The 22,707-nt window shown below is 43.4% G+C and overlaps 1 protein-coding gene across 2 annotated transcripts; it reads right to left on the bottom strand.

The window, feature by feature from the left end:
- Positions 1 to 289: 289 nt before the first annotated feature.
- LOC308302166 (nocturnin-like) lies at positions 290 to 19,650 on the bottom strand. 2 transcript variants are annotated; one of them, XM_080746392.1, is made up of 4 exons: positions 19,131 to 19,650; positions 4,565 to 4,903; positions 3,438 to 3,769; positions 290 to 3,082 (listed from the first exon to the last, which is right to left on the bottom strand). In XM_080746392.1, the coding sequence occupies exons 1-4, from the start codon at positions 19,396 to 19,398 to the stop codon at positions 2,531 to 2,533; spliced, it is 1,491 nt and encodes a 496-aa protein (XP_080602518.1). In that variant the 5' UTR covers positions 19,399 to 19,650; the 3' UTR covers positions 290 to 2,530. The 2 variants fall into 2 exon arrangements, with proteins under 2 accessions (XP_080602518.1, XP_080602519.1); XM_080746393.1 differs by lacking the exon at positions 19,131 to 19,650 and adding an exon at positions 10,113 to 10,262.
- Between the last annotated feature and the right edge of the window lie 3,057 nt (positions 19,651 to 22,707).

The following is a 22,707-nucleotide window of genomic DNA, read 5'->3' as shown; positions in this document are numbered from 1 at the left end:
CCTCTGGGGAGCTACTGTATATTACCAAACATTTTCCTACTGTAACTGTAGTAAAGTTATGCATTTTACAATATTATACACACAGTATTATCATTCTCTTGGTCAAAAGTGAGTTCTCAATACATCCACAACTCACTCTGTAATGGCATGTATTGTTTAGGTATATGATCACTACTCCTGTATCATTGGATCAGTATTCAAGTGATGTTTTGAAGAACCAGATGCTAATCCTGTGTTCAGATGGGACAATGACAAGACAAAAACAACACAGAAAAATAGCAGTCAGAGAAATGCCTTGAAAGGATTTATTTAAATTAACAGATTCATTACAAATGTACATTTTTCCACGCCGCTCACTGGCAATATCACTGCAAGAGCCAAACTATGAGGAATGAGATCAACGACAGAAACCAGCCCAGCACACCTTTCAATATCACAGAGGCTCTCAAAGAGGGGTCCGAGAACCCCCAGGGGTCCTTGAGGGTGATGCCAGGATCTGTAATCCTGGGCGCTGCTCTCCCTCTGTCAAACTGGGGTGAGCCTCAAACTGAGCTCATGCTTCCTTCAATACACGAGGAGTGAGCAGGCCGCTTCTTATCACCTGACGGGGGGAAGTTTCCCCAGTAGGACGAGTGAGTGCATGGACAAGTGCGTGGAAGGAACGTGTTCCGCTACCAACTGGAACTGGTTGGTTCCACAAAGAACCAACCAACCAAAAAAGGACCAGAACTGTGACGGGTGATTAAACGTCACCATACTGGACCTGACATTGGACACTACACAACACTGATGTGGGTTCAGTCTGTTAGCTTAACCCTTTAAGACCTGACACAGATGCTTCCCGGTTTTAATGGGTTAAATATGTGACCACTGGCAGCAGTGGACAGTAAGGAAGTACATTTACTTGATTACTGTATTTAAGTACCTGTAGTTGTAGTATTTTTGGATACTTACTCTCCGCTACATTTCAAAGACACATTTTTGCAAAACATTTTTTTTGCAGGGTAAACAGTACATTAACTATTAAGCCCTATTTCAAATATAGTGAACATTTTCAGATCTACAAGTTCACAACGTGCCACAGCAGCATCTTCTTGTGAGCTTGTAGATCGTCTACTTTCACTATTTCAGACATTTCTGAATTATTTATTATTTATGTTTTTGCAAATGTCTACATTTCAATGCATTGCTATTAAAAAGAAAATGCAAGTAATTTGTACTTCTGAATACTCAAGTATTTTTTTTACAAGCAAATATATCAATTATTTAACTCAAGTAAAAGTCATTCAGAGCAGCTTTCTCTTGTAGTTGATTAATATTTGAGCAAGAGTATCTATACTTTGACTCAGGTACTTTGACCACCACTGGTGAATAATGGTGTGTAAATGTAATGAAACAAAACTCCTAATGGAATACTGTAAGTGCTTAAAAAAAGAAAAGAAAAAATAATAATCATGTACAGTATATAAAAACATAAAATAAAATAAACACCAAAAAGCTTTCTTTCTGTTCGTACATTTTTTTTGTATCCAGATAAAAGTCAGAAATAAATAACTGCAGCATATCTCCAGTATTAGAACTCTCAACTCACACCCATCTCATATACAGTATTCAAAAAGGCATCACATGAATTAAACCACTTGTTTAAACCTCAGCTTCCATATTCTGGGTTGGAAACAAATTAGCCACAAATAGCAGATCGGCTTTTTTTGGTGAAGAGATTTGGTGTAGACGGGGGGGGGAAAGAACGGTCCAAGTTCAGAGTCAACTCAGGTCCAGTTCATTAAGTCTAGAGGGTTTGAGTGGTTAAGAGAGAGTGTACAAACTAAAAGATGTATAGTTCAGTCCAAAACCCACAGGCAGCGACTAAAAGGGCAACTGAGACCTCCCACAACTCTTTCTTATTGGTCCGTCCACATCAGCCTATGGGAGGGCTGTCTGAGGCTGACATCACACAGCGCTGGTCTACATCAGCCTATGGGAGGGCCAGAGCAGTAGAAGAAGAGAGCAGTGTAGTGACACGATTTAATCTCTCCGCACGTTATATCTCAATGGCATAGTTCCAAACATTGAGATAGAATGAGCACTTCCGCACTCCATTTTTACAATGGGAGTCGACGGCAGTGTCGTCACTCTCATACTAGATCACGCTGGGGAGGGCCGGTCTACATCAGCCCGTGGGAGGGTCAGTCAGGGTTAGAGCCAAAAAAAATCCCAAGACTGAAATGTATTTTCAGACCATGTCCCAATGTGTGATTTTTTAAACATGGCGTGCACAGCACACACCAATATTTGGGGTGATATCTTGAAATTATAACTGCTTTTTGGTTTAGAGATCACTTGACTATAGCGTTTTGACGACTTTGTCATTCACGCCGCGGCCATCGCAACACCTTTTCTGCACCGATCTCAGAAATAGCCACGAATGGAATCCTCAAGACTGAAATCAGTCTGAAAGCAGTCCCCACTGAAATCAGATTGAGAACTTATGGAGGGGGGGCGGTCTACACCAGCCTGTGGGAGGGCTGTTCTACATCAGCCTGTGGGAGGGGGGCTGCGTGAAGCTGACGTCACAGAGCAGCGATAAGTGATCGGAGGGGTAGTGGTAGGACGGCAGGCGGTCGGGGCCGATGTCCTCCTCACTGGGCAGGTCCAGCAGCGCATCCACCTGCAAGGCGTCCTGGGTGTACCAGATGTAGTCCAAGGTGCTGCAGCTCTCGCCAGACGGGCGGATCTTCCAGGTGGTGTAGGCGGGCTCCGTCTGCCCGTCGGCACTCAGCAGCTTGTAGGCCGACTCCAGGCCCAGCGGGGAGGAGCTGAAGCGGCGGTAGACGTCCTCCGAGGGCTCGGCGTTGAAGTCTCCGCAGACGATGAGCGGCACAGGGCAGCCGCCGCCGCCGTTGGCCATCATCGGGCCGTTGGAGGCGGCCGCCTGCGAGGCGATGCTCCGCAGGTTCTGTAGGAGGTCGGCGCCCTGTGCGCTCCGCAGCCGCTCCCAGCCGCTGCGCGCCTTCAGGTGCGTCACCGCCACGCACAGCTGCCGCTGCGTCACCCGGCAGCGCAGGGTCTGGATGATGGCCACCTGGTTCGGGAGGACAGACGCAGAAGTATGTTTACTTAAAAGAGTACCACCAATATGACTTTTTTTCCTATCGATTACTCTCTCCATGTAGCCTTGAGAAAAATATGTTTTTGTCGTATTCTTAAGACAATAATTTGATAATAATACATGTACGTCCATTGATTCCGGATGGAGACTCAAATGCATTTGTGTAGCGCGACACTCGGTGCCGCACTATGAGCTTGTATATCTTCTATTTGTGAATAGCTAGTGAAGTATAAAATAATGTCTAAAGTGGTTAAAATCTAAAGTGACACAGATGTTTTCCAGGGTCTAAATGGGTTACCCTGGTACTGAGGGTTGTTGAACACTGTACCTGGTTGGTGGGCAGCATCATGGCGGCCAGGCGCAGGTGCGTGGTGGCGAGCAGCGTGAAGCGCGAGCGGCGGTAGAAGAGGGCGCAGCCGTCGGGGCCGTTGTTGCGCGCCACATCCAGACAGGGCGACCAGGGCTTGGCCATGAAGCTGCCGTGGTAGCCCAGGCTGGACAGCACGGGCTGGAAGGTGTCGAAGTAGTGGTCCACCTCCTGCAGGCACACCACGTCCGGACGGTACGTCAGGATCTCCTCCAGGATCAGGTACTTCCTCTCCTGCCAGTTGAGCGCGTCCAGCGGGCAGCGCACAAAGCCGTCCTTGCCCTCGCCCAGAGCTGCACGCACACAGAAAGAGAGAGGGAAGGAGAGAGAGAGAGAGAGAGAATCAGAACAGGTCTTATGATGCATGATTTACAGTGTTGCCATGTCCGTTTATTATAAGCGACTTTGGGTCTTCTTATTCTGTAATGTTGCTTGTAAATATTGGTAGTTGTAGTTTAGTAATGTGTCCCTAATCCACATATGAAACTGCTTTGTGCCAAGTCTTTTCTTTCACGCGGAGAATAAAAACGGGGACGACGTTATCATGTTTCACAGACGTTTTAACCATCCCATGTGTTACTGTTAATACTGTTCTTTTTAAAGGGCCAGTTCACCTCTGGGTCAACCAGATCTTTTTTTATTGTTGTTTGGGAGAAGATCAACACAATCCTGAGTAATTTTTTTAGATATTTTATTAGATATTTTAGTAGTTCAGCGTGAATGATGATGCTTTTTGCATCATATGATGCAGCATGATGTGTCAAATGATGCAAAAAGCATCAACATTCACGCTGAAATACTAAAATATCTCAAAACACAGATTGAACACAAAAAAATAACTCAGGATTGTATTGATCTTCTCCCAAACGACAATAAAATAAGATCTGGTTGACCCAGAGGTGAACTGGTCCTTTAAGTATAAAGTTATAAATATTTAAGATATTTGTCATATCAGCCCTGTGCATAAGGTTCCAATGTTCAATGTCAGAAACACACTTACATCGTTAATCCCAATTATTTGAGCAACAACTAGTCACCATGTAAATATGTCATAATGGCGACAGACAGAGAAACAGCCCTAGCCGTACCTTGAGCTAGTATGTTCCACTGCAGCACCCGTATGGAGGGCCCAGGGCTGTGGTTGCTGTGGCTGTGGGCCTGGCCTCTTCCACCGCCGCTGCCGCCGGGGTAGACCAGGTCCCTGTGCGGGCGGGCGGGCCGCTTCTGGAGGGCCTGCTCGCACTCCCGCAGCAGCTGGTCCGGGTCAGCCTGGCCCTCCAGGCCCTCAGGGTCGGCGTCCGGGTCCTCCTGCTCGGGCGCGGGGTAGAGGTGGTGGGGCTGGTCTAGCGGCGGGTCGCTGAGCGACTGATGATGGGCCAGCGTACCGAACAGCCTGCTGCTGCTGCTGCTACTGCCCATCGGACACACTGTGAAGAGAGAGAGAGAGAGAGAGAGAGAAAGATTAAATTCCATTGAAATGAAGAGGCTTAAATGATAAAATGGTAAATGGTGCATTTATATAGCGCTTTTATCCAATGCGCTTTACAGAGATTGTGCATTACAATCACCCATTCATACACCGATGGCGGAGGAAACCATACAAGGCACCAACCTGCTCAACGGGAGCAACTAGGGGTTCAGAGACTGGCTCAAGGACTCTTCAACATTAACTCTGGGGGGGAGCCCCGGATTGAACTGGGAACCCTTCAGAAACCCTCTGTGTTCTAAGATGGCAACTCTACCCCTGAGCCACTGCCTCCCCAACTTACAACATTTTGAATACAAGAACGCTAGCCCCAAAACACCCTCGGCCCGGGTCAGATCCGGCGACCTCGGAACGGTAACCTCAGTAAACCATGCCTGAACCTAACTTTATTCCTACACTTGACTTCAGTAAAACTATACTTAACCGTAAAAGTATTCCTAACCTTAACCTCAGTAAAACTGTGTCTGTATTAGAGATGCCATGCACCTTTGACCTTAGCCTAGAGTGAAGCCTTTATGACCATGGTCATTTAATACCAACCAATGCTAAATACCATCTCAGAGCTGGGTTATAGGTGCAGAGTGCAGACTACTTGTCTTTATATTTGGCAGCCTAGGACATACTCACAGACTGGTCGTTAAAGGGTTTCAACAACTTGGGATGCCCATAAAAGGTTGGCAAAGTATTGTATTGTGTCTGCCATAATTGGCAGCTTCCACATGGCGGAGACGCTGTTACTTATACCCATAGAGTACTGAGTGACATTGTATCATGAAAACGTATGCAATAGTATTTGTGTCCCTGTATGTTTCTCCCTTATGTGGACATAAATAAATGGTTAAAATGTGTGTATCTATCGATCTACAGCAATATGCTGGCTTGATGTCCATCCATCATATAGTCTTGACCTTTAACTCTCTAGGTGTTTATTTTTTAAAAGACTGTTATAAAGTGTAATATGTACTGACTGAGAAATATCAATAAAAGTCATGCTATCTCGGAGCAGTGAGGAAACACATACACTACACTATTCCCAACCATAGCATCTGCTAAATGCCCAAAATTGTAATGCAAATGGCTTCTGTGACATTTAGTATAGCTACAGAGATTAAACTACCGGTACTACTATAGGCCACTACATATACTGTACTTGTAGTGTCTGAGAGACTGAAGTGAATCAGACAGGCTGCAACAAATTGACTCAAATGACTCATACACTTCTGTCGACTGTAGCCATTTTCTTATGAAAGGGAAAAGATTAGATCCTCGTGGGTTCTTATGATGTGCCTCTTTTCTTTTCTTTGACTGGTTCATTTGGCAATGACTCTTGTATATTCATATTCCCAGTTGTTTGTATTTCATTATACAACGTGATATTTCAACGTGATTAGTCAATCAAGGCATTATGTTAATGGCATGACTAGGCTGAGGTGGGGAGTGCCAGCCTGGTATAATGACAAACATTATGTCACGCAATGACCAACCATAGCAGTCCAAGACAATTATGTATTTTAGAATAGAAATACAACCTAACAACTAAAAGTAAAATGTATGAATTATGCTTTTGTATTTTTTCCTTCAGCGATTCAAGTGGCCATTTCAGCACATTTCATTATCAGAAGGAATGTAATTCTATTTCAAATTCATATAGATTTAAGTTAACCTCAGCATGAAAGCTCAAAGGGCACTTTAACACAAACATGCGTTATGTTTCTTAAACTGCAGTGTTTAGCTCGCATAGAGAAATGGAAATAAAGAAAACCACACATTGTTTACCAGTACCACAGGCTGCTTTGCCTCCGTTTACACTGCTATGGAAGCCACATTTTGTAAGCAAAATGTAAAAACATAACCTTCTCCTGTTGCTGTTACTCTAGACGAGTGTTTATTAAAAGGCCAGAATGTCATGATTATAACAGAGTTGTTTTTTTCTCTTCACTTTTTTCCCTTGGTCCATTAAAGCATTGTCTATAAGAAGCAGAATGTGATACATTGCCCAAAAGCTCCCAAAACCTAATCCTCCATTCTACAATCCTTTAGGATCTCTTAAAGACAGCAGGTTTCTTACCTGTGGCCTCCATGTCAGTGAAGCATTTAAAAAAACTGAGGTCTGATGACAACGTAAACCACCTTCTGCTTTCTCCTTAGTGTTCTATTTAATTTCATAGCTCTTCCCAGCCTCTGACTCAGCCTGTCACCCTCCCACATCTCACTGCCCCAATCTCTACCTCTCTCTCCCTCCCTCTCTCTCTCTCTCTCTATCTCTCTCTCTCCCACTCCCTCTCTCTCTCTGTTGACATTTCCAGTGTGTCACAGACTGTGACTCATTTGAGGGCCTGCGTTGTAAGCTTGTCTTCAGAGACGTACATTGGCCTGGTTCTCAAAGTGGGGTCCGGGGAGTGGCGGGGACCCCACCTTTGAGGGGGGGTTCCGGCCAGGGGGGAATAAAAGATGGATGTTAGGATTAGGAACCAAATGTAGTCGGATCCTTATGGGGCAGCAACCCTGAGAGTGTACAACTGCAACCAAATGCACCCGCTTTTGGTTCCATTTGTACACTCTAAGTAATATGAGTTGAAGTATGGTGGTCCGTGGTCTAATGCAGGGGTTATAGAAGTGGGGTCCGGGAATTCTTTTGAAAATGTTTGAATATTTTTGTCATTTTTAACAATTGAGGGTCCTTGACATGGAAAAAGTTGAATGAGAACCACTGACATAGAGCAAGGGGAGAGGAAGAGGTGGGGAACAGAGCTGGTAGTGACAAACAGGGGGCGTCAGAGAGCACTGCAGTGTGAGATGAAAGGACAAAGGGAGAGGAGGAAGGAGAATGGACTCTTTATTATTGGGACTGAGGATGCTTCCAAGACCAGGAAGTGGGTGGAGGTGATGAGGATGGAACAGTTACACACACGCACCCCTATCCCAACCTCTGAAAATGCCTTAATTCTAACCTGATATTTTCCACATTTTAAGCCTAACTCCCCAAATCAGTGTTTAACCATACAACAACAACAACCATTCATCTTGTTAGGACCAGTACAATTGTTCTCACAGTGTCTATTTCTCAAATTATACAAGAACTCTGGGGACATAATTTGGCCCTCACAAGTATAACAATATAGGCCTACAGTATGTACACACACACACGCACGCACGCACGCACACACACACACACACACACACACACACACACACACACACACACACACACACACACACACACACACACACACACACACACACACACACACACACACACACACACACACACACACACACACACACACACACACACACACACACACACACACACCTACTGTTGCTTCTGCTAGCTGGACAAAAATAGACATTTATCCACCTGTTTCCGCAGGAATTTACTGTAGATTTGTGTGTGGGAACAGCTGACATGTCACGTTGCGTCGCAGATGCAACCTTTGTGAGCTTGTAGATCACACTCGGCTGCGACGCCAGAACTGCCTAACCCTAACCCTCTCCATTTAGATCACCATACCTCCTCCATTTAGACCTCTAAAGTCTAAACCTCCTCTTTTTAGATCTCCAATCCGCCTCCTTCTCCTCTGAGAATCACTGAACATCCTGGAACCGCACTCTATCTACACTGCGTCAGTGCTGCTTAATTTAACTCTGAGAGGGTGCAACTGGACACAAATGGACCCTTAGTTCTACACTCTGAGTTACAGACCTGTAACTATGGACTGGTGGGCACCCGGACAACCAGTGTCTTAGCTAATAATGCCTAGACCTGTATGTCACCGGGATTATGACAGACGGTGGCGAACGCCAATGTAACCAAAGTTGCACTGAAGGCGGCAAAGCTAAAGTGCATTCCTTTGTCTTGACGTGTGGGTGACATCCCGGCTAGACCAATAACTGGAGCGCGAGTACGATGACACAGCATGTAGAGTGGCTTGGAACGCGAGCCACTTCATCCTCGTTTCCAAACTTGAACTCCCCACCATTTTTTGGAACAAAATGGACGCCCAAAAGAGACCTACTGTATCTTAAACAAGCCCAGAAGCTTTTATTGAGGTGTTGATCCTTTTAGTTGACCTTGTACCAGTGAACTGTACTGTCGTGAAACTGTACCTTTTCCTATGCAAACTTCGAATAAAGTCTTCAATCAATGCTGATAGTACTTGTCCGTCCCTTTTCACTAGCAACATTGTTGTGTTGCTTCTTGTGCTTACTGTATGTGATGATGACGGGACAATCTTTGAGAAGTCGAGCTCTGGGAAAGTTCAGACCATCTGCCCAGGATTTCTGAATTCAGGGGCTATTCATGTGCATGTTGTCCTACTCGGAAACTTCCCAGTTCTTCCCACTCGGTGTAGTCGTAGTCTGTGACAATGGTTCTCAAACTTTAAATTGTCACAGTCTCCCCTTAACTCTGACAGTATACAAATGGAATCATTTGGTGCCATACTGTCAGAGTTACAGACTTTTAAGGGTCAATTTAGAACCCAGAGAGTCCACTTTGAGAACCACTGGTCTATGATGTGGCTTAAATCTTAGATTTGCCATTAAAGACAATATAGTACCAAAAACAAAGACAGTGAAATACTGACTGCAGTACAATATGTACAAAGACATTGCAATACATGAAATAAAATAAACGTCTGTATGTAATTTGTGTTGATATCAAAGGCCAAAAGTCCTTTGAAATGGAGCTGATTCATGAGTTGTGTGTCGGTTTAATTTCTAATGTATGTCTTGGCATCAGCTGCACGAAATGTAGTAAACCACATCCTTCAGTTGAAAATCTGTCAATTGTTGTTGGCCGGCGTCAAAATGTAAATAACACTTGATTTATTCTTGGCTGAGAGAGAGAGAGAGAGAGCGAGAGAGAGAGAGAGAGAGAGAGAGAGAGAGAGAGAGAGAGAGAGAGAGAGATAGAGAGATAGACAGCAAGCAAATGTTTGTCGTGTGTCGAGAGAGAGCAAATGTTTGGCTTGTGTCACACTCTGAAAACGGCCGATCTACAAGCTCACAACACGCAGCTCTACGACGCAGTGTGAGCTTGTAGGTCGGCTATTTTCGGCGTGCGACACAGGTGCGCAACTAAGCATAAATCACCCATTAGCCTTAAGCCAGGCGTGAGCTACACAGTACAAACACAGCATGATACTCACATGAGCAGGCAGTCGGGGGAAGAGAGCGGACAAACGCAAACACAAAAAATATATATATAATCTTCTGTTCTTCACCCCTGTTTGTTCACATCCCTCCTTTTCTCCCTGCCTTTCTCTCCGTTAGTCCCTAGTACCCCGTCATCACTCCATTCTCTCTCTCTCTCTCTCTCTCTCTCTCTCTCTGTTTCTCGTCCTCTGACTCTGGTATTCCTCCAGTCCGTTCTTGCTGGGAGATTGGAATGACTGCCGACCATCGGACTGAACAGCTCCCAGTATGGACTAGTCTGTGTGTGTGTGTGTGTGTGTGTGTGTGTGTGTGTGTGTGTGTGTGTGTGTGTGTGTGTGTGTGTGTGTGTGTGTGTGTGTGTGTGTGTGTGTACACACGCGTCTATTCAAGAACGCTCTTGAATAGACCAGTCAGCGGGAGTGACCACAATAGCACACACTGAGTTTGTCCTGTGAGAGTCACTGTTCTTGTCCGCGCGCACACACACACACATTAACTGAATTTACGGCCGTCTTGGGTGTGCGCTGTGCTGTCCAGGGTATTTGGTCTGCACGGAATGCGAGGCTTCAAGTCACATGGAAGCAATATATCATCGCTGAACGGGTGGAAACCTTGTACATCCAAAACTGTTACTTTTCAGGTTAATTGATAAAATAAAAATAATAAAAAAGCTGTGTTTCAAATGCTTTCAAAGTTATTTAGTCTTGGTCAGATGGGTGGTCCACATACATTTACAGAGCATGTTTTAATGTTTAAAAAGACTACCATTTGATTAGATTTAGCCTCTCAGACCCAAAACTTGGACTATTTTGTTTTCATGGATAGGATTTTGTCCACAATTCCATGCTGTACTGATATGGTGCCATAGGACTCATAACAGGCGAATCAAAATAACAAACCAAATGGATTTGGTTTCATATTACACTCTCAAGAGGGTTCATTTGGTTAACAACTCTATGTCATTTAGCTGGGGACCACCTGGAACCCCCTCAAGGACCACTGGTGGTCCCCGGACCACTGGATTAATGATCAATCTATTGATTATATTACGGCTTGAAGGAATGGAACCAACATGGTATACTAATAGATGTTACCAGAGGTCCCCAGCCCAGAGGTATAGAATGACAGAACTAAACAGTTGAAAGTTGAAATATGGAGATACAAGGTTTCTGTCCGACAGCAACAATACAGTGGCATGTGTCCTCATGCCACACGCACTGTAGTAATGTATCTGTAATGTATCACTATATTTTATGAATGTCAGTTTTACTATTGGTTTTTGCCACTATAAACCTATCCCTAAAGCCTCTAAATGACCAGTTATAACTCTAATCTGAATCTTTTCACAATTCTAAGCTTAACTCTAAAAGCTTTTATTTTTTACCATAAAACAACCATTTCTCATGTGAGGACCAAGGGAAGTGTTCTTGTCTAATTCTCTAATTCTACTATGATTGCGGAGACATTTGAGGGGGACATTTCGCAGTAACTAACCAGTAATAAACACACGTGCACACACACATGTCCACGTGCTGACCTGGTCAGTGGTTACGTATCAGCTTTCCACTGCCCTGTACAGTATGTCTTGTGTAGACCAACGTGTCTGTTCCAAAACACACTGTTGTTTGAAAACACACACAATTTTGAAAGTGTTTGATCAGGGAGATGAATTGTCTGGGTGATTCACATTAACTGTTTGTTTTGGTTTTGGTGGTGATATGTAATGTTAGACCAACTTGTACACTGACATGTACAGTATGTGATGATTTATGTCTTTAAATAGGTAAACATTTATCTGATCCTGGATATATTATAGAGAGGATACAAACATGGCCAAGTCTGTTAAATTATGTTAGATTAAAAACAGCCAGGTCAGTGTGTTGAGTGAGATGTTAACAAGGTCATACTTATGTAAATGTTTGTGGCCATCCACTTAATTATCTTTCCCCAGAAACCATCTTCTACCAATGTTACCTTCCCCATTATTCAATGAAACATTACACTAGTAGAAAGCACAAGCATGTTACCCTACTTAAAGTGTCACTTGGTCATTTTTGTCTGCGATCACACAGCTAGGACATCACTCTGTCCTTCCAAGATGTTCAAGTGAAAATGAGAACTAGCTATTAATGATAACAGCTTATCCCAAATGCTTGTCTCTTTGAGAGATAAGGGGAATGGTCATGCTCAAGTGGCAGCAATCACAGAAAGAGCTTGAATGAGATAAATATACAACACTGTGGACAGTGATTTGTATACACAAATGTTGAGCAAGAGAAAGGATGTCACAATATTTGGGACCTCCCTAAAACTGTCACTTTAAATGTAACTGGTGGGGACACTTTAGTTCAGGATTTTGAACTCAGCTTGAACCGTGACCCCACTCGCTTATCAGCACCTCACCACAACAAAAGTTCCACACACACTTTTCCTGTAACACGCAGGTTACCGGTATTTATTTATTTTTCGTGTTGATCCTATGATTTTCGTTGATATTACATTTTATTAGAATAATCACCAACAATATAATCGATAGATGCAGCCCTGTAGCAGATACTGAATTGAACTCTGTTTTTAAATAATAATTAAAAACATAATGAAGGAGACAAAAAAATATAGGTAACATGTCATTAGGTCGAACACCCTTTGGATCGACCACCAAAACCTAACCTTAACCCTAACCCTAACCTCAGTAAAACTATGCCTAAACCTAACCCTAGCCTCAGTAACCGTGACGCGGTTGATTATCTAACCTGCCGACGCTCGCGGGTGATTATCTAACCTGTCGACGCTGTTCGACCCAACGGGACCTATGAGGCAGTCCCCAAAAACTAAGTGGATGTTTACTAATGACCCATACAAATGTGTTCGTGACCCACAAATGATGGATCCCAACAGTGATCTACACGACCTAGTGAGAAGATTTCACGTCTACATGACCTAGTGAGAAGATGTCATGACTCTGGAACCACTTCTGGGGCATGACGGAAGCCCACTACTCTAGACATAGCTCCTGAGTCCTGAAATGTCACATAGGTCCCCTTAGTAATCTTATCTGCAGTGTGGCGATCACATGACATCCGGACAAATTACAGACGTGAAGGGGTGTATTAAATTGAGCTGAAATATTAAATCAAGTTAAGAGCCACGTGGTTGAAATACATGTATTTACTGGACTGCCTTTGTTTTTCCTCGACATGGAAAATACAGCGCTGGCAGGCAGCAGGCCTGCGGTGGGTGTTATGACACTGTGTGGCAGTCACACACCACCACGGCGGTTTGATTTGGTTTCCAATGGCAACCTGCCACCGTTTTGCTTTGTAACTTTATTTAACGAGACAGGTCACTGAGCAAGTTTATATTTACAGTCTGGCAAAGAGGCCAGCTTGTCTAAAAGAGGAGGGGTGGGGGGGGGGGAGGGGGGGGGGGAGAGACAGAGAGAGACAGAGCGAGACAAAGATAGAAAAGAAAGACAGAGAGACAGACACAGGAAGAGATGCGGAGATGTTAATTCTACGTACCAGGGGCGACCGGGCCTTCTGCTAGACAAAGCTTTTTTTTCTTTCTTTCTTTCTTTTTGAGCGGTGGTCACAACGCTCCTATACGTGGCCGTGTGTGTGGGTATGTCTGTCTGTCTGTCTGTCTGTCTGTATCCGTGTCTGTATGTAGCCTGCAGTACCTTTTGTGACCACACATGTTAAGGGAGGGGCGCTGTTGTTCAGGCCAGGCCAGACACACACACACACAAACACAATATATATATAGTGTGTATATATATATATTTATTTGTTTTGCTGTTGCGCAGCCTCCACGACCACCGCTCAGTTCACACGGGTGTGATTTTCTACAACAACCAGTTTATTTTGTTTTTAACGTTTTCTTTCTGCTTTCTTAGATCTTTTTCCAAGCGGTACCGGTATGATGGTTTTGAAGCAAAACAATGTTATTAGCACTTTGAGATTTGTTCAAATGTAAAGTGCATTATAAATACATTTTATAACAATAATCATAATTAATTATTATTATAATTATTAATTCTACACCTCCTGTGTGTGCGTGTATGTCTGTGACTCAGTGTGCGTGCGTGTTTGTGTGTTGATGCCAGTGTACAAGTTGGTTTAACATTACATAGCCCCACCACAACCCCAAAAAACAAACAAACAACAGTTAAGTTGAATCACCCCGACAATTCATCTCCCTGATCAAACACGTTCAAAATTGTGAAAGAGGCAAAGAGAGACAGACAGACAGACAGACAGACTGGCTTGCTGACAACCTTACTATGCAATCCCATTACATCACACAGAGATCTGCTTACGTCCTTACCGTGAGAGGTAAGGACCAAATTAGATAACAGCTTGAAACCACCACAACAAACCAAAGGTAAAAACCATGCAACCCGCTGTCCTTAATCCAGGCATCTGATTAAAGGGTAAACCTTTCTAAAATGTTCAAACATCTTCCAAAAAATGACAAAAATAGCACATCTAAGATGCATCACAACACGACGCATCACATCAGCTATGTTCAGTGCGTGACTGACACCATTACAATAGGGCTTAAGTGGTGACCCACAACCCATATCATGATAGGACTGTTTTGTCACCAAGCCAAGTTAGCCAACAGGTATGTGTGTGGGGGTACGACAGACATTTTAACCTCTTAAACCCCTGTAGTCTTTGGGAACTTAACTTACAACTGTACTTCCATCACTTTTCCGTCTACCTCACTTTGTGAGCTTAAAGAGACGCTATTAAGTTAAAATGTGTCAGTTGTCTCTGCCCATGAGAGTCGAGAGACATTATTATTCTTAAATAATCATATAAAAAGGAACAGTTTTGGACATGAGGTTTCCACCTGACAGCGACGATATATTGTATCTGAAAACTGTTTCAAACAACAAATGAATTATCCTCCAGTTGCTTGCCACAATAGAAGCACAATTCAACTTTGCAGGAGTTTTGGGTTGTTGTAAGTTAACTCCAAATTAGGGTTCTCAACAGGCCTGCAAATTAAGGCCTGGCCCTAACCGACTAATTAGCATACATTTTAGGCCGGTTCCGGAAGAATTTGAGAACTCTATCACATACTAAAAGTAATATAAATAATTAAAATGTATCTTTTCTTTTTTCATTGAGCCCGTGGCCCAGCCCGACTAATCTATACCTACATTTTAGAACTGCAGCCAGCGGTTTTTGTCAGTTTGTGGGAGAGTGGATCACTCAGACACGACCAAATGCAGCACTCCAATTGGCTAGGACTGATCACGTGGCACACGGAGTTCTAAACCGGAAGTGCGTCCGGCGATCAAATAGGTCCGACCGGAAACGATTTTTTTTTTTTTTTTTTTAATTTTTTTTTTAATTTTTTTTTTTTTTTTTTTTTACTTTTTTTTATTTATTTTTATTTATTTTTTTTAACTAGATGGGAGCGGCCCGAAGAACCGTGACCCTCTAGTTAACATACATTTTAGGCCCTACCCGGCCCAAAAATGTCGGGACCGCTGGCGGAGCGGTCCAAGAACCTAGGCTAAGTGTAGCCTGACAGTGTGTTGTGGGTTTGAGTCCCCATCTCTCTCCCCCATTTCCTGTCAGCCTACGGTCTCTACTCTCTATCCCTACCAATAAAGGCATAAAAACCAATAGGTTTACTGTAATTGTCTTGTCTGTACTGTGCTATCTTGAGTAAAATGAATTTCACTGGTTGACAATTAAGGACATGTAATCTAATCTCACTGTGCTTTAAGGTGATGTGCTCCAGATCACGTTAGGCATTGCAGAACTCAGTGACACACTTCAATGGGACAGTCACGGCAGTGACGGAACCAACAGTTACAGGCAAAAACCAGGACTGGATGATTAAAGACAAATGGTGTGCAGAATGTCTCTTAACCACATACAGTACATGCACAAGTGCACGTGCAATATGATTATTTTGGGTGAATATGATAGAGCATTATGCTGAACACATACTGTTCGAGGTACTGAACACTGTGTTCAAGGTACTGCAAATGATTGTTGTGAGCTCAGCATCTTTCTTATCAACTCTACTTAGTGTATCGCCTCACATGCCTTTTTTTTACCGTGAGGCAGCTTCATGTACAAGTTAAGTACACCCCGTCGACATAACGCTAGTGTGTCCTGGGACTTACCCCCAATCCAACCCTTGATGCTGATTCCAAGCAGGGAAGCACTGAGTCCCATTTTTATTCGGTATGACTCGGCCAGGGATCCTGACCTTCCAGTCTCAGGGCAGACACTCTAAGCAAATACCCTATTTTATACTTTGTAATACAATTGTGTTATACAGAACTGCCATAAATGACGATCTCGTGATCTAGTGGCCAATTTGTGTTATTTCTATGAATGATTTATAATCAATGAATAACTATAGCACCACTACTACTGTGTCATTATATAATAAGTAGGCTATGTATGTATACAGATATACAGGTACACTGTGCCACTTATGGCTGTATAAGTGGCACTGTACCATATAGGTTACAACATCATGTCCTGGAATGGCAGCCTAAATATGGGTTATGGGGCAAAGGGGCCCTGCCCCTGATGTCCCCCTCTGTGTACTAGCGGAGGACTCTAGAGGGGGCCTCCCAGGGAAGATGGTAGAAGGGGAGGGGGGGTAAGTTCAGCACATTGTGTACATTACTGTATACAAACACCAGGCTATACACACACTGAGAGAGACACCCAGGCAAAGGCACCTACTGAACAACACAGATTCACAATGTGAACTTGTAGACTGGCTATAATGTTCTTATTAACAGTTCAGGTGGTACAGTAAAGGTCATGCCCTCCTATAATGATATGCCCAATATAGTGATGCCGGGTTGAAAGTGGTTCAGTGTGTCTGTGGGGTTTGTAAATATTTAACCAAAGAAAAGTATTAACAAGAGCTTGTAACTAAATAATAACCACATTGGGTCCATTGGAACACACTTTTTTCCTTCTCATTATATATTAATTAATTCATTCAGTCAGTGGTTCTCAACCTTTTCTGGTTGTGACTTGAATATTAAAATCACACCCGTGTGAACTGAGCGGTGGTTTATTGTACTCTACTGTACCTAACTGTACTGTACTGTACATATTCTGTGTTCTATATCTATGAATTCTATGTGTTCTAGATCTATGAATTCTGCCCCCCCCCCCCCAGGCTAGTCTCAACAGCACCCTCTTACCCTCCCCCCCCCCCACCCCCCTCCCCCCTTCCCCCCTGTGTGTGTGTGTGTGTGTGTGTGTGTGTGTGTGTGTGTGTGTGTGTGTGTGTGTGTGTGTGTGTGTGTGTGTGTGTGTGTGCCTGGCCTGGCCTGAAAACAGCGCCCCTCCCTTAACATGTGTGGTCATAAAAGGTACTACAGACAGGCTACATACAGACAGACAGACAGACACGGACGGACGGAGACAGACATACCCACACACACGGCCACGTATAGGAGCGTTGTGACCACCGCTCAAAAAGCTTAAATTGTCACTTAACTGTCATATGACCTGGGCTCCCCCCAAAATCATGTGGGTCCCGACCCACAGGTTGAGAACCACAGCAGTGAGTAACCACTTTGGTTTCCACCCAACAGTGATGAGGCAAAGATGTTCAGGAAAGACGTACACAGTCACACAACCACAGAAAAGGCATGGGTGTCAGCTCATATCTGTCCAAAGGATTCATTTGTTGCTGTACGTAGGCAAGTGATGTGACTGACTGACTGTGCACATGTTTCGTGAATGAATCATTGTCTACAACAGTGTTTCTCGTAGTGGGGGAGTAGTTTGATCTCACTGACAACAATATAATTCACTGATTTAGAATGACTATTTATGATCATATGTTTGTCACTGTCATCTCCATAACTACAGTAGACTATTTAGACTAGGCCATTATCAAATTCTGTATGAAATCATATCAACTATCATCTCAGATATGTGTCCCAGAGATAACCAATCAAATTCAGTGGTTTTCAACCCTTTTCATATCAATTATTTATTCTGCATTTGAGCCACGGACCACCATTTGATAAGATCTAAAAGGGTCCATTTGGTTACCAACTCTCCATTATTTAGCTGGGGACGACCTGGAACCCAGTCAAGGACCACTGGTTGAAAACCACTGATCTAAACAAACGGGAGCTCTGTGTCAGTGACAATCCATTTGAGGTTCATTCATTGACGCATAACTGAAAACCAGTGGCCTACATTAGTGGTTCCCAGAGCCACCACCACAGTGCCACAGTGGCATTGCAGCAATCCAACCTGATAATTAAAGTCACCTTATATCATTACCCTACTAGACCTGCTATACTTTGACATTCAACATCGGGTCCGGCCCATCCGGGGGACCCACCAGGGGTGTGTGACACTCTCTCTATAGTTACAGGCCCGGTAAGGGCCCATTTTGGACCTCTCTCTGGTGGTCTCCGAACCCAACGTTGAGAGCCAGTGACTTAAAGTAGTGGTTCCCACACTTTTTCGCTCAAGAAAGACCCAATTAGACATTCGCCCAGTACCCAAACTAGTGAAAAGAGCAGATCTACAAGCTCACGATGGGTCGCTTATAGCGCTGCATTGTGAGCTTGTAGATCTGATATTTTCACTACTTCTTGGATATTTGTATTCTAATTTATGGAATTTCTTATACTGTCCTTTTTCTTTCATTTCTTTCTTTCAAATTAATGTTTTTTTTTTTTTTTTAATTAAAAAAAATTATTCACAAAATTCTTTGCTATTTGGGATTTTTTTTTTTTTTAAAGTTTTGAAATAATAATACGAAAACAATGTAGGACAACAATAAATAAAGGGACCCAATGTGTCAGGGACCCACAAAGGGGTCCCGACCCACTGTTTGGGAACCAGTGACTTAAACAGTAAGGATGAAGGAACATCATGTACTTATTTCCCTAACATCAGAAACAGGCTCATACTATTCCCTTACAACGTTTAGATCGTAATATGCTGCCACTGCTTCAAACATAAGTCCAGAACCGGTGCGGGACTCACCTGATGGTCCAGGTCCTGGTCCCGGTTGTTTGGTCGTGATGGAGTGGGTCTTCACCTGCTGGGTCCCCGGGGCGCTGACTCCCTCTTCCTGCGCCTCTCCTCCGGGGCTCCCAGTCCCACCACCACCGTGGCAGTACCGCGGGGATGGGGACCGAGATGTAGAAGAACCACACACCCGCCTAGCGGAGATCGGTCCCCGCCGGGACGCGGCGGAGGAGGAGACACACAATGCCGCCGCGAGAGCCGAGCACCGTCGGGCCGGATGCATGCCGTCCTGTCGCCGGTCCTGTGTGCCGCTCCGCCGGGGCTGAGAGAGAGGAAAGTACCGCTGGGCTGGCTGGGCTGGTGGTGACAAAACCTCCGGCAGCTGTCTTTGTGTGACAATATGAATTCACTCCCTTCTTTTCTTTTCCTCACGACAGGAGACAGATGTGAGCCGACAGTTCATCATGAGGAAGTAACCACTCTCATGTTTTTTACACAAAGTTGCCATAAATGCTGGTAACAAAGTAGTCACCGGGCGTGATGTAACACCACCACTGTGTTCACTGAACGGCTTTCAGCGGAGGAGGGGTGTTCTGGAAATGGACTGGTCCACTGACTCCGCTCCACTGCAGTAACCCTGCCTTTGGGATGCACTTTCCCTCCGAGGTGGAAAGACTGGTGATGCGAGGTTAAGTTCTCACAACCAGTGACCACTGAGTTCTGACCACAAAATATTATTAGGCCTACAATAATTCAACTTTACTAGGCCTTTTTAATGTAATAAATGATAATAATTGGTTGGGCATGTCATTGTAGACGAATGTATTTCTTACTTTAATAATTATCTATCTATCAATTAATTTATTTTACAAATGTTCCCAAATAGTGAAAATAGCCGTTCTGCAAGCACATATAGAGATTTGCTGTGTTCTGCATGAAAACAGGTGTAGCCTACCGTTACTACCTTGATATTTGTTTTTAATTTCCCATTGGTGTCCCCCTCCCTCTGAAAACCACATCGATTTTCTCAATGAATCGAGTACAACAGGACTCCAATGCAATTTTGCTTTAATATCAGAACTGTATCCTACTGCCAGTGATTTTCATTTGCGTCTAATAAAGTATTCAAACAATCAATCAATCAATTGATATTAATATATAGGAATCAGTGTCATATAAACTACTCTGATAGGAATATATAAAACGGTGGTCGGTGGGAAAAAAAGTTCCCAGATTATTATTTTTTCGACACTAGGGGGGCTTCAAACATACTGTAGCCAATGCCCCATTGAGCATGCCCACCACCCCTTCACATATACCCACATGGTTCGTTCCTGGGACGACACCAAGAAGGGGCGTGTTTTTCTTAAAACTTAGCCAATGAGCGTCTGCTGCGCTCGCTGACGGGTACATGACGTACAGTACACACACACACACACACACACACACAGAGTAGAAGGCTTTTACAGCAAGCTTGTTGTTCAACTTCACATCATGTTCTTTTCAAGTTATGTCAGAGAAACAAATAGGTTTGTGTGTGAAAACAGCCTGGCTGGCCTGGCATGCACTTTGAAACCTACTGCTATGACATATATAGGCCTATGCTGCTTTTAAGGAGTTGTTTTCCCTGCAAGACTGTGCACAGACTAGATAATGTGAGGCAGGTAGCCAAGGTGCATCTGTTTGTAGAACACAGTTCATACACAGACAGTGGCTATTCAAACTTATTTAAGACAAACAAAAACTTTCCCTTCACTAATAGGGAATACAGTTAAATGAATACTAGGACAAATATAAATTATACAAAATGTATAATTTGAATTAGAATTGCACAAAAACTATCATAATGATAATTATGGTCAGCCATTGTGTTGTTTGTTTTCACATTTTTCAAGAACTAGTTTGTTAATTTGTGACTCAGGGAGTGTGCATATTAAACCAATTGGACCCTTATATTGTTCCATTTGGTTTAATGTGTACTACAATGTTTAAATGGGATTTGACTCATGGACCCCTTGGAAGTGGGTTAGATAAATCCAAAGTAGCAGCAGCTTGTTATCCCTGCAGCAGTCTAATCCCCTTACATAACCTGATGAAGCTAGACTACAACTTAGTACAAGGTTCTCTCACACTGTTAATCATCCATTGACCTTCCATGGCAAGCCAGCAGTGGTGGAAGAACAACTTTGATGTTTTCAATTAAGTAAAAGTAGTAAATGTACTTAAATGTTTCAAGGTTTGCCAAAGGTATTTAGCAATGAAAAAGCGGATCGACAAGCTAAATCCGCTATTTTCAAATGGACAAAGTATAAATGATGAGTGAATCAACAAGTGAGTTTTTTAAATCTAAAATTTGCATCCACTGGGCCAAGCAAAGCGCTCTGATCAGCTACTTCTCCCTTTGCGTTTGTTGTCTCTTCTTGGTTGGTGCATCGCTATGATCGGTATGCCCGAAACTGAAGGTTCTGTGGTGCAAAAACTAAGAGCGATTAAAATGCGTTAATTGTTTTAATCACGTTAATTTTCTGTAATTAATTAATCGCAATTAATCAGTTAAAGTCCCAGACCTAGTTAGTGGCCAAGGCCACGAAGTGGCAAATGGCCACTCATTGATATTGGACTTGGTCATTATTATTCTTCCGCCACTTTTTCTCTAGCGGCTAGACCGTGCAGTCGCTTTTTACGAAACTCGGCAGTATGGCAGAGGACTATGCCAAACGGCTAAAACGCGAAGCTCGCAACAATCGGCCAAAGGGTGGCGCTGTAGGAAGCCTTCGAAAGTGCAAACTTTGAACTGGTGTAGCTCATGCCCTGTTTCAGGTACAGCAATGAAACCTGTATACACTTATGCGTCTCCTCATGCCGAACAACTTTTATGCTCTGACTTTTGACCTCTGACCTTTACCTCTCCCACAATTTTGAATTATATGAAAAACAGTCAAAATCTATCTCCTCCTGGGATTTTCGCGTAACGTGCGCGAAACTTTTTTTACATGAACTTTGGACCAATACGGTCTGAGAAGTTAGGCGGATTTTCTTTAAAGCGAAACATTATTTTTTAATAATTCACTCAATGTTGCAGTTATATGCAAATTATTCTTCTGCCTCTAAATCATACATGCAAAGTGACACGTTCATGGCATTTGGCAAATATGTAGAGGGTTAGTCCAAATATCACTGAAAGCAATCTTACTCCAATTGGCCAAAGGGGGGCGCTATACGAAGCGTTTGAAAACTCAAACTTTAAAGGGGCATAAGTCATGCCTCGTTTCGTTAGAAGACATGCAACTTGCTTACACGCGTGCCTTGACTCAAGCGGAAGACATCTGTGTCTTTGTTAAGTAAGCTCCGCCCTTAGATTTTCCGCCAATTTGAGCAGTTTGTAAAACACTTATTATTATTTATTCCAGAACTTTTGCGTCACGTGCACAGAACTTTTTTTACATGAACTTTGGACCAATATCTAAAGATCTGTCAGATCGGATTTTTTAAACATTGAAACATGCTTTTTTAATAATTCCATCAACATTGCAAGTTTTATGCAAATTATTCTTCTGCCTTTAAAACATACATGCAAAGTAACATTTTCATG

Source organism: Nannobrachium achirus (assembly GCF_963921795.1).
Source record: "Nannobrachium achirus genome assembly, chromosome: 17".
Taxonomy (NCBI): domain Eukaryota; kingdom Metazoa; phylum Chordata; class Actinopteri; order Myctophiformes; family Myctophidae; genus Nannobrachium; species Nannobrachium achirus.
Note: the sequence above shows the minus strand (reverse complement) of the source record. Positions and strands in the feature narration are given on the sequence as shown.